We start from the raw sequence: 13,116 nt of genomic DNA, 5'->3' as shown, positions 1-13,116 counted from the left end.
CACACACACACACACACACACACACACACACGAAGGAACAATACAGTTACTAGTAGAGTGATGCAAGTTTGGAGCCTGACATAAAGTGCGTTCCTTTCTTGCGAAACCTCTTGTCATTCTCGGTGTCATTCCTGCAGTTGGAAGCTCTAAGAATCAGTCGATTTAAGCCACTTGCTTGTGTGCAACATCAAGTAGACACTCAGTTTTGGTTTCTGTTGTAATCACAAGTTCTTTATAGAGTCCATTCAATTAAATTGCTTTAGATCCATCAGAGAAATAAAAAATACCATATCTTTTACATAGCTGGGTAAGCATAAATTAGGCCTGAATGATGAGTAAGCTTTGTTCAACTGGGAAAAAATAGAAAAGAACAAACAAACAAACCACAAGAGACAAAACCACGCATCTAGCCAGGCATACGTGAGCAGAAAACCGAAAACAGGCCTGACTAGGGTTTGTAGTTCGGGGTAAAGTGGGATTTAAGCTGTTTACTGCTGTTTAGCACCAAGTAGACACTCAGTGTCGGCTCCTGTTACAATCACACACTATTTATATATTCCATTTAAATACATTGCAGGATTGTAAGTTTTGTGGGGTCTGCCTGGCTGGCTTTGCTGTTTAGCATAAGACCTTTATGATAACTCTTTTTTCATTTTTCTTCTGTGGAAGTATATTTTGAAGTTGTTATTTACTTGCTATTGCCTTTTAGAAGCTGATGCACTCAGTATAATAGCCCTTGGTTTGTTTCATATTAGTCAGAATTCTATAAACATAGCGTCTACAGTTTTATTTATGAAATGCTACTCTGTTACATTTCCCTCTCACTAGCTAAGTTGGTGCCATTTGCTGCCCGCTGTTTCCCAACAGGCGTCCATCAGTGAAATGACCCTGGGTAGTGCTTAATGCCACAATTCTGTTTTTAGTTTTCTCAGCTCCATCGCTTTTCCAGCAACTTCTATAGTGATTTGAGTGGTGTAATGACGATTCAAGCCAAACCGCTTCAGCAGAGACCCACTTATTTTGCTGATAAAACACAGTAAGTATTAAGAGTTACGTGGCATGAAGGACAGAAGTGGATTCTTAAATAGCATCAGCCACAAAACAGTCGTTGCCGTGTATTAGGCTAGAAGAGGTGAGGAAAGGGAGCATCACCGTGAATTCTTCCTCTCTCAGCGTCTACTATTTGATTACCGGTCTTTTCCCTCCTGCTCCTCACTGAGATAACACTAGAAATAATACATTCCTTCCACACAATCTCCAGAGAGACAGAGAGAAAGCATGATCTGTGTGCCTCCTAGCCAGAAAACTTAGTTATGAGTAACTAATCGGATTTTTCCTTCCCCAGGAATGAGCAAGATGACAAACTGTCTGGGGGAGGGGTCGGAGGAGCATCTTCCAGGCACAGGCTGGGCCGCATCCCAGACCCCCGGGGACCACAGACTTCTGCCAAGAAGACACCCTTGCATAGGAGATTGCCTTCAATTGCTTCAGACCCACAGAGACTGAGGACCCCCACCGTCTACAGTGATGAAGTTTTGAGGGGAACCAAACTGTGAGTCTTGTTTCTTTCACAGCAGACCAAAGGCCACAAAGGTCAGGGATGCTTGTCAGCCAGAGTTGATAGTCCCAGAGACAGAATTTTACAGCAGGTTTTTAAAATGAATTCATTTGTTTGATTTTTGTTCCAACAGTGTGGGTACCTGTCTACTAGACTGAATAAACACCCATGCAAATGCCTGAAGCTCAGGCAACTAGGGAAATTAAGCAGAAGGTGGGGTGACCTTGGATTAATTTAGCTTGTATTATTAATCAATATAGTAAATTAAACTAATTTACTGTAAAACTGATAAATAATGCTTCTAAGTCACAAAGCACTTTTTATGGAATTGTTTAAGGAAAACAATGCACAGTCAAAGATTGGATAATAATGTTCCAGTCGACTGCAGAGCAAATATATAACAGTGATCACTTAAGGTTGCAGTGACTCCTGGCATCATAGCTGTTTGTACAGGTTCATCCTGTGACATTTACACAAAGACAGGCTGCTCAAAGTATCTCCATCGTTAAACTACACCTGGGTTATAGTAAATGCTTTTTAAAAAAATAATAAAGGGACAGGGCCTGAAGAGATAGCTCAGTGGTTCAGAGTACTGGCTGCTTGCTCTTCCAGAGGACACAGATTCAATTCCCAACACCCACAGGGTGGTTTACAGCTTACCACTATGGCTTCAGGCCCAAGTGATCTGGCTCCCTCTTCTGGTGGTCATGGGTACTACATGCATGTGACAGACATGCAGGCAAAACATCCCTACACATGAAACAAAGTAAATCTTTTTTCTTTTCTTTTTTTTTTTTTTTTTTTTAAGTTTAGAGAAGTAGTTTCCATTTTCTTTAGAAAAGAAAGCCTTTGCTTAGAAAATAACATTGGGGGCTAATGAAACATGAGAAAGCTATTTGTTTCTTTCTGTAGCACAGAACTCCAAGGAGCTTTCTGCAGATTTGCATACTTGTCAGGAAATAATACCTTAATAATCACAGCTTTTTGTTTTTTTTTTAACCAACATCCAATTAAACTAATTATTCTGTACTACAAACCTCCATACTATCCCCAAGTCTATGATGATGAAACAGCCCGAAAGAAGTTGAAACCTTCTTTCTTAGCAAAGATCAAGGTACTAGGTTACATGGAGTGAGACTCCCAGGTGGTGGCCTGTCTTGGAGTCCACTTCATTGACCCAGGCCATAGGCTCCACTGATAAGGCAGAGACTGTAAAGAGGGAGCACTCAGGTCCCAGCAGAAGCTGGGGGGACAAGGGCATCTGCCAGCAGTTGATCAGTAGCTGACCCTTTTAGAAAACATCCACAGAACCTGTCTTAGTTGCTTTTCTGTTGCTGTCAAGAGACATCATAACCAAGGCAACTTATAACAGAAAACATTTAGTATGTCTTAGGGATCCAGAAGGTTGGGGGGTCTATGATCGTCACGGCAGAAAGGATGGCAAGAGGCAGGCATGGTGCCGGCGCAGTAACAGAGAGCTTGCATCTGATCTGTAAATACAATATGAGACTGACAGATTGATGGAGCCAACTCAAGAATGCCATGAGCTTTTGAAAACTCAAAGCCAACCCCCCCAGGGACACGCCTCCTCCGACAAAGCCACACCTCTTAATCCTTCCCAAACAGTTCCACTGACTGGGGCTCAAGCATTCAAATATATGAGCCTATGGCCATTTTCACTGAAACCACCAAAGCACCACGTTTAGCTTTTTGTACGCCAGCTTTGGGAAGTTTGAGTCTGCTGGTAGCGCTAGTTCATTTGAGCCATCTCCCCCTCCTCCTGCCTCAGGATGGTCACCTCCTATGTTCTCTTTACCTGATGCCATGTTCATATCTTACCATCGGCTCCACTCTTCCTCCAATCTGACTTTTACCCAGCCTCATTTTTGTTTCCTACTGAAATAACTCTAGACCCTTATGGTGTATGTTCTCTCTCTCTCTCTCTCTCTCTCTCTCTCTCTCTCTCTCTCTCTCTCTCTCTCTCTCTCTTTGCTTTGACCTCTGATTCTGAATGTGAAGTGTTTGCAGGGTTACTTGTTCTGTTGTTGCTAATGAGTTCTTTTAGACAATCTCCTTTTGCTCCTCCCCTATGGAGCCTTGATGCCATAGAGAAGTAGCACATCTACATGTACAGCAGTGTTCTGTATGTAGGAGTCTCGCTTTGGTTCCCTTTGACTGAATGCAATGATTTATCACTCTCTTCCCTTATCTTGATTATGAACTGCTTTATCCTGACCCATAAGCATCCAGTGCTGCATCCTCTTGCTCCCAACACTTCAAATCTATTTCTATGTTCTTTCTTCTTTCTTTACTATTGTCATTTTGGTGCTGGGAATTGAGGGGATCTGACATTCTTGTCTGATCCCTCTCTCACATACACATGGCAGATGCACAAATGCAACATAACTAAAAATAAAAATAAATTCTTTTTTTAAAAAAGGATACAAGAATCACTTAAGTCATAACTATTGGTGAATTTCCTATCAATTTATGTAGGCTTATACTGTTTATTTTCTATTCTTTTCCCTCTATGCTAGAGTCATGTGTCTGATAATGCATCATTTTGTCATATAATTTTTCTTATCTGACATGACTACATTTGTACTCCCCTCACTACAAAATTTTAAAAGAATGACTTTAATCACCACAAAATAATCATATGGCTATATGGTTATTGAGTATGTATTTCCTATTAGTGAATTTTCCCATCTGTTATCAATATTATCTATAGCATCATTTTGTGTCACTCCTAGTAAGACCATCTTTAAATTGTTTCCTATGGGAACTGTCTAGAAGCAAAACTGTCAAAGGTTATGACTATTTATAATATTCATATTTTCGTAGAATTCTTTTTAGAATGGTTTATGCCTGCTCCATTGGCAGTATAAGCTCCTCTCTCTTTCTCTGTAACCTCTACTGGTCAAAAATAGACTATGCTACAAGGATCATAATTTTATTACTAAATGAATAAATTAATTTAAGCTGTTTCTAAAATACCCATTTTTATGCAGAAAAAAATCTGGCAGAGTTTTGAATACTGATGTCTGAGAGGGATAGTCTTCTGTCATTACTGGTTTTTAAAATATATATTTATTTATTATAATTTATTCATATTGTATCCTGATTGTAAGTTATCCCTTTGATCATATCTTCCTGCCTCCACCCTCCCTCCCTCTTCTGCCCTATTCCCCGCCCCTAGACCTCTGATAGGGGCCCCTCCTTGCCCACTGTCTGACCACAGCCTATCAGATCTTATCAGGATAGACTGCATCCACTTCCTCTGCATGCCTGCAAAGCCACCAGGCCAAGGGGAAGTGATCAAATCTCAGGCACCAGAGTTCATGTCGGAGGCAGTTCCTGCCCCCAACCCTGAAAGAAATAAACTTTGCAGCCCATGGTGTGTGAGATTCAAAGCAAAAGTATCACTTTGACAGGTCAGCATCAAGTCTATTAAAAATGTAGAAAACAGGATTCTGTTCTTCCCGGAGGCTAGCATTCTCCCAACAAACAGCATTTCTTTCAGTAATCCCACATTGCCTTTTAGTATCTTAAATAAAGCTTTGCAGTTGTCCTCACTTAGGCTCTATGCTTTTATAAGTAACTGTATTGTTCATTGATTGTCCCACTCCCCAAATCTCTGTCTTACTAATATTCAAAATCTATAGGACAGTACCTTATTATATGATGCATCGCACTGTGGCATTGTATCATTCTCACTTGCACTGTCATTAACTTGTCAGGGAGGAACTAACTGTCCTGAGCGCCTACACTCTGTACACTTCCTCGCATAGCTGTGCACTTGGTAGACGTAGGTTGATATTCACTACTAAACACTTAGGTCAGCGTGACTGGCGCTGGTTGACCTGGCTTGGTATATGTCTTTGTAAAATGGAGCTGGCTGTCCTGTGTGCTGTTTTCAGAAGCAGTTGCAATTGTTAGCTCAGATCATCCCTTTCTCTTCTGTGTACCCCAGCATTCAGTGTTCAGTTGTATGCTGTTGTGTTTACAGGCAAACTGGCATTGAGCACCTGCCTTCCTCAGCAGTTCCACCCTCCAGGAGCCGGTTACCCCCAATAGGCTCTGAGGCTGGCGAGCAGAACGGAGCGGCTTCCGGATCCCGCCCGGTTTCTGTAAGGCGAATTTCATGATATGATTGTAATTCATGTATAATTGCATTATAATTTGGATAGTCTGTGGGAAAACAATCTTGGCACTTCTGGAGAAGTCAGTCACACTGACGGGTGAGCTAGTTAGCTGTGCTCAGCATGTCGCCATAATCTACCTCTAGAAATGTCGTGAGAACACTGATCCTTTGTTTCGTTAAATAAAACCTCAACTTAAACTAAATCAGAAAGTCCAGGCATCAAGGAGACCTGACACTGTAGTTGGTGTCACGAAGAGAAGAGAGCAAAGGGCAAGAGGCAGGCAGTGTTGCGCTTCGGTGTGGCCACATGGAGCCCGTGGTTTGATAAAAGTCACTTCAGGAACTTTAGTTCTCTCTTCTGCTGCATCAGTGAGTCCTTATAAGCTAAGCATTAGAGGCATTCATAAGCTTTAACTGGCTCACAGAAATCGAGAGTTCAGTCAATTATAATCAATGGCCTTTCTATCCGCTGCCGCTTCTGTAGCTATCTTCTTCCATATTTGTACAGTGCGGAGAGGCCAATAGCCCAGCTCAGCCCTGCGCTTGTAAGCTTGGAGAAGGAGTGCTGCTTGCAGTGTGTGAAACCAGGCCTCTCCCAGGCTGGGAGAGAAAACAAACTATCTTTGTCTCTCACAGCAATAGGGCCCATTTTAGATAGCAAGAGCTATGGAGCTATGCTGTTTCATCCTAGGATAAAGTCATCAGTGATGGAGGATGTCACACAAGCAAGTCTGATGCTTCAAAAGGGAACCGTCACACGTCTCTAGACCCCATTTATCCCCTCTTACGCCACAGTGTCATTGAATTTGGTTATTGCAAGTACATATTCCACACACAGGCTCGAGTTTGGATGTTTGCATAGCAAACCAGACACTTAGTAGTGTGTCAGTGAAAATGTTTGAATAAATGTGGGATTGGATAAACCAGTGAAGAACCGAAGCATTTCCTTCTGTTGTTGTAAGTGTTGTGTTTATCCTTAAGAAGAACATAGTGTCTTCCCTTTAGTACAGGGGACGGCACCCGCAAAGCCGCGTGCTCAGTGCAGCGCCTGACAGCATCGAGCGGTCACCCCTTCGTGAAAGAACCATCGTGCTGGAGCACTTTTCAAGGCCCAGCACCACACACACCTTCCGGGTAGGCTCTGCATTGTCTCTAAGTTTCGATTTTAAATAAAAGTTGAACACAGTGCCGCTCAGCCCTCTTTCTTCTTCTTCTCCTAACAGTCGGATACGCCGCGGAAAGGTTCCCTGACGCCCATAGACCTCTTTGCTCACACTTGGACAGGTCAAAGTATTTTGACAGGTGAGCTTCTTACACATGGAAAGACGACAGTAGAGGCTGTGGGTGGTGACACACTTCTGCCGTCTCGGTACTCAAGAGGCCGAGGCAGGAGGAGGGGAAGATGGAGGCCACTCTGGGCTACACAGTGAGGGTGTCAAAGAAAAAGAGGGGAGAGAGGACTAGAAGGGGAACACACAATACACAAACACACACACACACACACACACACACACAGAGAGAGAGAGAGAGAGAGAGAGAGAGAGAGAGAGAGAGAGAGAGAGAGAGAGAATATGCATGATGGTTTTGGTTTCTGTTTTACTATTTATTTATTTCAAATTTTTCAGAAAATTAAATTGAAGACTATATACATTGATATATCTGCTTTAACCCTGTAGCAGGAAAGAGCAAGTGCTTGTGGTCCATGGTTAAGCCTGGCCTCAGACACCAGCCTCCTTTAGAGGTTGGATTTTAATTGCCCAGCGCAAATGCCTGTGTGTCTCCTGTTTCAGGTTCACAGTATCTGCCCAGATCCTATCAGAGGGCAACTCTGACAGCGAGAAAGAGGTTCCAAGTGGCGTCGTGACACTACTGCTGCAAAAAACGATGCACTTGCTAGAACATCAGAAGCCTTGGCCACACCATCTGTCACCTGAAAGGCGGAGGAACCAGTATTAGCTGGTGTATACGCTCAGCTCTCTGACAGCAGGGGATGATAGTATACCCGAGAGAAACGCGAAAGAATAAGTAGCTTAGTTCTCAACACTTATAAAGCATTGTAAAGAGAACAGAAGCTGAACTCCCTCACCCCTATGGGAAGCATGCCGGAAGCTCCGTGGGCTCCTGTGTTTTCCTAAAAGACCCTAATATGTCCTTAAATTCCCTCTTTGCTGTCGCTTATCAGCGCTCACACACTGATAACATGAGTGCATTCCCCCTAAACAGGCCATTTTGTAACTCCATGCCATCACATATATTTTCCTCTCACTCTCTTAACAATTCCATCAAAACTAAACAGCCATCGTGTTTGAGACAATTTGTCCGTTTGGAAAAGATTCTGGATCTTCTACTCACTGTGCTGACTTTAGAAATATTACGGCACACTTGATGTGTAAAGTGATGGGTTTCATAACGACAGGATTTCTCATGCCATTGTTACCGAGTGCTTAGTTGTGAATGTCTGGGTAATGTCTTTTAAGCCAATTGTATTAAGACACAATGTAAACTGGCTTTCATTGTCAGATTTAGACTGTGAATACAAGCATAATTAAAATTTATTACATATGATTCCAAGATTAACATTTCAGTTGACCAGTTTGATGACGGGGCAGAGGGAATTGTAGCACCAGCATCCTTACCTACGTCCTCCCAAACTAGCCTTTGCTCTGACACCACTTCTTCAATAGAGCCTCTCTGAAGGCAGCAGTTCCATGTAACCCGTGCCCTTCCTCACCCCGCCCCCCTCCCCCCGGGATGGGGATGTCCAACCTCTTTACTACAGTTAGGAGAGTGGAAAACTTGAAGAAATGTCATAGGCAAGAGCCCTTTCTGGTACTTATTCTTGATTCATATGCACACCTCTCAAATCAGCATAGTTTCCCCTTTTAATCATCTAATTACACCACGTTAATCCAAAACCCAGCTTTACATACCTACACCTGTATGTATAGACCATTTAGACCTAGGATGAATTGTTTCTAGCACATTTCTTGCTATAAGAAGCTGGTTTGGAAATTGACCCATCTGTGGAGAGTAGCGCTGGACCTGCTCTTTCATATAGAATGACAAACCTGAAGTAAACGTCAGACCTTTGTTTTACATGATAGCTTCTCCTTCACTCTCCCCACCCCATTTTCCGCAGCAGTGGGACATGCTAGGGGATGGATACTGGTCAAGTTGCTATAGTATCAACACACTATTTCTTTTCAGTTGGTCACTTACGGAGTGTAACTCTTCTATGCCTAGGGAGTGCAATGTGCTTAGTGATGCTTTTCTCACCCCAAGGCATTTGGAGCTTTATCTGAACTGTATCCATCCTAAGCTAAAAGCAGCCAGAGAGAACATCCGTCTTAGTGCAGCTGCTGTCCACATAGGGGAATTCCCAGATAGATCAGGCTAGAACCCTGCTCCCCAGTGCCTGGCTGGCTGCTCTGGGGTCCTCTATCACTGCTAGGAGAGCCGTTGGCTGCGCTCTCTCACACTCGCTTCATATCAATTCCTAGGGGCCATCCAACTATTTCTCCCTCAACCCAAAGTCTGAAAAGGGAGGTGGCGAATAGGACGCCTAGCAAGTAGGTGGTGACGCGAAGATAAGCTATGATTCCTTTTAGAGAGCCATGGAAGCGATTTAATGGCAGCTTTTCTATGTTTGCCCTCAGAGGGTTGCAGTCTGAGCAAAGTAATACATTTTTAAAAATAGAAATAGGTACAGTTTTAATCCCCCAGGCATTTTGATTGGAAAACAAACCTAGAGGATATCTAAAACTCAGAGGCCTTGGGAATTCCAAAAGTGACCTTCTCCTAAAACTTACGCCTATGTTAAAGATATTTTATTGAAAGGTGAAATAAGATTTATAAGTTAGGAAATGATGCTTGCGTGAGGACAACGCTGTTTAGACTATAAGGGGGAAATCACGGAGCTATGCTTTTATAATATCCTACTGTCATAAACGAGTCTTAGGCTCTCTGGTAAAAATTGAAAATGGGAAATCACTTCTGAGACAGAACTTCAAATGCAGATTAGTGGCTCCATGAACTAAAATACCTTTAATTTATCCCAAGCCAAAGAAAGAATGAAAGAATTTTAAAATAATTCAAGAAAATATAAAATGTAATGGAAATACTAGATTTCTTTTAAAATATATAAAAAGAATGCATCTTCATATTTGTGTTACTCTGAACTAGGATGGGGTTTCTTTGCTCACTGAGAGGTTCATTTTTAATGCCATAAATCATTTCAGTATATTTTAACTATCATTGTTTTCTTATAATGATGGGTGATTGTTCAGGAGTTTTAATCACTTAATTTTTAATAAAATATAAAATGTTAAAAGAGTTTTCAGAATTTTGTTGAATTTATAAAAAGCATCCTTACATTTCAATTTTATATGAGTTCTGCAACTATCTCTCACTTTTCAGTTTCTAACATACTGACATTTGTTCCTTCTTTTTCTTTTTTTTTTTCTTTCTTTCTTTTGTTTTCTTTTAAGACAGAGTTTCTCCGTGTAGCCCTGGCTGTCCTAGAACTCACTTTGTAGACCAGGCTGGCTTTGAACTTAGATTCACTGGCTTCTGTCTCCTGAGTGCTAGGATGTAAAGCAAGCACCACCATACTCTTTAGATGCCTTTTAGCTGGGTGTCCAGCTCTTTTCTTTTCTTTTCTTTTCTTTTTTGTTTGTTTTGGTTTTTTGGTTTTGTTCTGTTTTGTTTTGTTTTTGAGTCCAGCCTCATGCAATCCCAGGATGGCTTCAAATTGTCCATGCAGATGATGATGGCTTTGAACCCCTGATCCTCTTACCTCCATGGCCCAGGTGCTGGAATAATAGATGTACACTCCTACACCAGATTATTTCATTGTTTCTAAGTAGACAGTATACTTTTCCCAGCTAATTCATAATAGACAGATAGGTAAGCAGATAGGGAAAACGGGAGGGAAGGGAGACAGAGACAGACACATAGATAGTTGACTTGTGGAAGGGCTATTTTGTTTTTGTTTTTATAACTACCCCCCAAAGAAACATTTGTTTTATAAGGAGACATTTTAAGTTGCACTTAAATCACAGATATATTATTTCTTCAAATAGTAAACGCTTTGTGCTAAATGTTTTTTCTTATTGGGCTGAGCAAGATCAAGGTTTGGCTCTTAGAGAATCTAGATTCAGGGGGAAAGATAAACAATAGATAATCTAAATAGAAACATAAGGCCAGCCAGTCATCGTTGGTACAAAGAAACAAAGCGAGGTAAGCTGACAGAGCGCACAACTTCAGCCAAGGGTCAGCCAAGGCTGTGCTGCAGGGGTTGTATAACCAAAGGCCCAAAGATGTTAAAGTCAGACTTGGAAATACCTAAGAGAAGAGAAGCCCAGAGCGAGAACAACACTGGGAGTACTTGAGAACCAGAGGAGGGGGTGGGGGTGGGGCAGGGGGTGTCAATAGCAAAGATTGGAGCTCAAAATGACATCAGTCATGTTGCACAAAGAAAACACCATTATGCTTCCCAGTGAGGATTCGAAGGAGTGCCATTGCATGCTTTGTTGTCGCGTGGTTGTCCTGTGACAGGGTATTGCCGCATACTCCTTACACTTTCAGCCATCTGACTTAGTCTGAAACTCCAGTACTGTAAGACAGCGTGAGAAGAACCCTCACCTCAGAGGAAGGAAAACCTGGAGAGCCAATGAAGGGGACAAAGCTTGTATTATAGTACCACCCTCCTCCAAACCTTCACTATCTATCTTGTCCATCTACACATTGGCTCAACCCCCTCCCTGCCCCCACACTTAGACCAGACCTTCAGTACCTGTCCTCCTCAACTACGAAACACTGACCAAGCTCCTAAGCTTGGTGTCCAGTCTCTGTCTGTTCCATTCTAAATGTACAGCGTATCTTGAACCACCGCCCTGAAATCAGACAGTGCTCTAAAGATGGACTCTGAAAGTCTAGTAGAACTCAGGCCTTTCCTCGTTTGGAAACGTGTCTTTACCTGTATCCTTATTTGTCACTTACTGAGACACACTCCCACCTATTTTTAAAGAGATGGGTTTATGTTACAATTCTCGTTTGTCCACAGAGATTAGCAGCAAATCACATAGAGGCTTATCTTCTCCTTTTATAGCTGTAATTGACCCGACAGCTCAGCCTCAGTCCTTTCAGGATTCCCTTTAGGGGAGGAAACTAAAGCCCATGAGACACACTTAACAGCACTAAGTAAACATGTTCTTTCTCTTCTTCTTCTTCTTCTTCTTCTTCTTCTTCTTCTTCTTCTTCTTCTTCTTCTTCTTCTTCTTCTCTTCTTCCCCTTCTCCTCCTCCTCCTCCTTCTTCTACTTTCTTCTTCTGGTTTTTCAAGACAGGATTTCTCTGTATTACCTTGGCTATCCTAGACTCTTTTTGTAGGCCAGGCTGGCCCCAAACTCACAAAGATCCACCTGCCTCTGCCTCCCAGAATGCTGGGATTACAGATGGCACTTGGGTAACATGTTGTTTCTTAAGGAAGTCTGAAAGTGATTCAATAATGCAGAAGAAAGAAAGGAGTTTAAGTTTTCCTCTTCCATACCACTTTCTGTCCAGTGTAGTTGAAAAGAAAAAGTTTTCTCCCATTATATTTATATGTTAATGATGTATTGGTGTATGTGCCTTATATACCATGAGATACAATAAATTGATTGTATCAGTAAATTGATACAATTCTTGAAAACAAGCAATTGATATTAAAGATATACATGTCATCTAGCACTTCTACTCCCAGGCATATATCTTCAAGGGCAAGATATGTACATAGTTGAGTCAAAAGATATCTTAGAGACAGAACATTCATAATTATTCACAGCATAGGAAATGAGAACATCAGGATCATCTATATTTATATTTTTGTTTTTATGAAATATGCTAATGTTCTACACTAATACATGAACACATACACTATGCAACATACCGCACAATGGTATGAATGCATATGCTATGTTATAAACTACACTAATGTAAGAACACATACACTGTAATATACCACACTAATATGTGAATACATACACTATGTAATATACTACTTTAAATACTAATGTAATGATAGTGTAATAATGAATACTTCGCTCTGTCATGTGTTTTCTTTTGCTCTTTCACTTTTTATGAACTTCTTTTCAAATCAGTGCAAACTGATGGCTCTTTTTAAAAAGTAACCGAAGGGGTGGGCAATATGGCTCAGCTGGTCAAAGAGCTTGCCACCAGGCTTGGCCACCTGAGTTTGATTCCCCGAAGCCCACGTGGTGGAAAGAGAAAACTGCTGTTGTCTTCTGACTTCCATGCTCACATACATATAAAAAGCATAATTGTTTGTTTTTCGAGACAGGGTTTCTCAATGTGTAGCCTTGGCTGTCCTGGATTCGCTTTGTAGACCAAGTGAGCCTCGAACTCAGAGTGATCCT

At 41.7% G+C, this 13,116-nt stretch overlaps 1 protein-coding gene across 2 annotated transcripts in view; it reads left to right on the top strand.

Annotated features, from left to right (window-relative positions):
- The window catches only part of FAM149A (family with sequence similarity 149 member A), a 46,760-nt gene extending 36,726 nt beyond the window's left edge, over positions 1–10,034 (top strand). For both annotated transcript variants that reach the window (XM_084759338.1, XM_084759339.1), the window contains exons 9-14: positions 924–1,036; positions 1,346–1,552; positions 5,568–5,688; positions 6,708–6,836; positions 6,926–7,004; positions 7,493–10,034. In XM_084759338.1, coding sequence (XP_084615464.1) covers positions 924–1,036; positions 1,346–1,552; positions 5,568–5,688; positions 6,708–6,836; positions 6,926–7,004; positions 7,493–7,566 — 723 coding nt within the window. In that variant the 3' untranslated portion in view covers positions 7,567–10,034. The remainder of the gene's footprint in view (positions 1–923; positions 1,037–1,345; positions 1,553–5,567; positions 5,689–6,707; positions 6,837–6,925; positions 7,005–7,492) is intronic.
- Positions 10,035–13,116: the final 3,082 nt, after the last annotated feature.

This window comes from Acomys minous (assembly GCF_964271855.1).
Source record: "Acomys minous genome assembly, chromosome: 15".
Classification (NCBI taxonomy): domain Eukaryota; kingdom Metazoa; phylum Chordata; class Mammalia; order Rodentia; family Muridae; genus Acomys; species Acomys minous.
The sequence above is the reverse complement of the archived record's forward strand: the minus strand, read 5'-3'. Positions and strand labels throughout refer to the sequence as shown.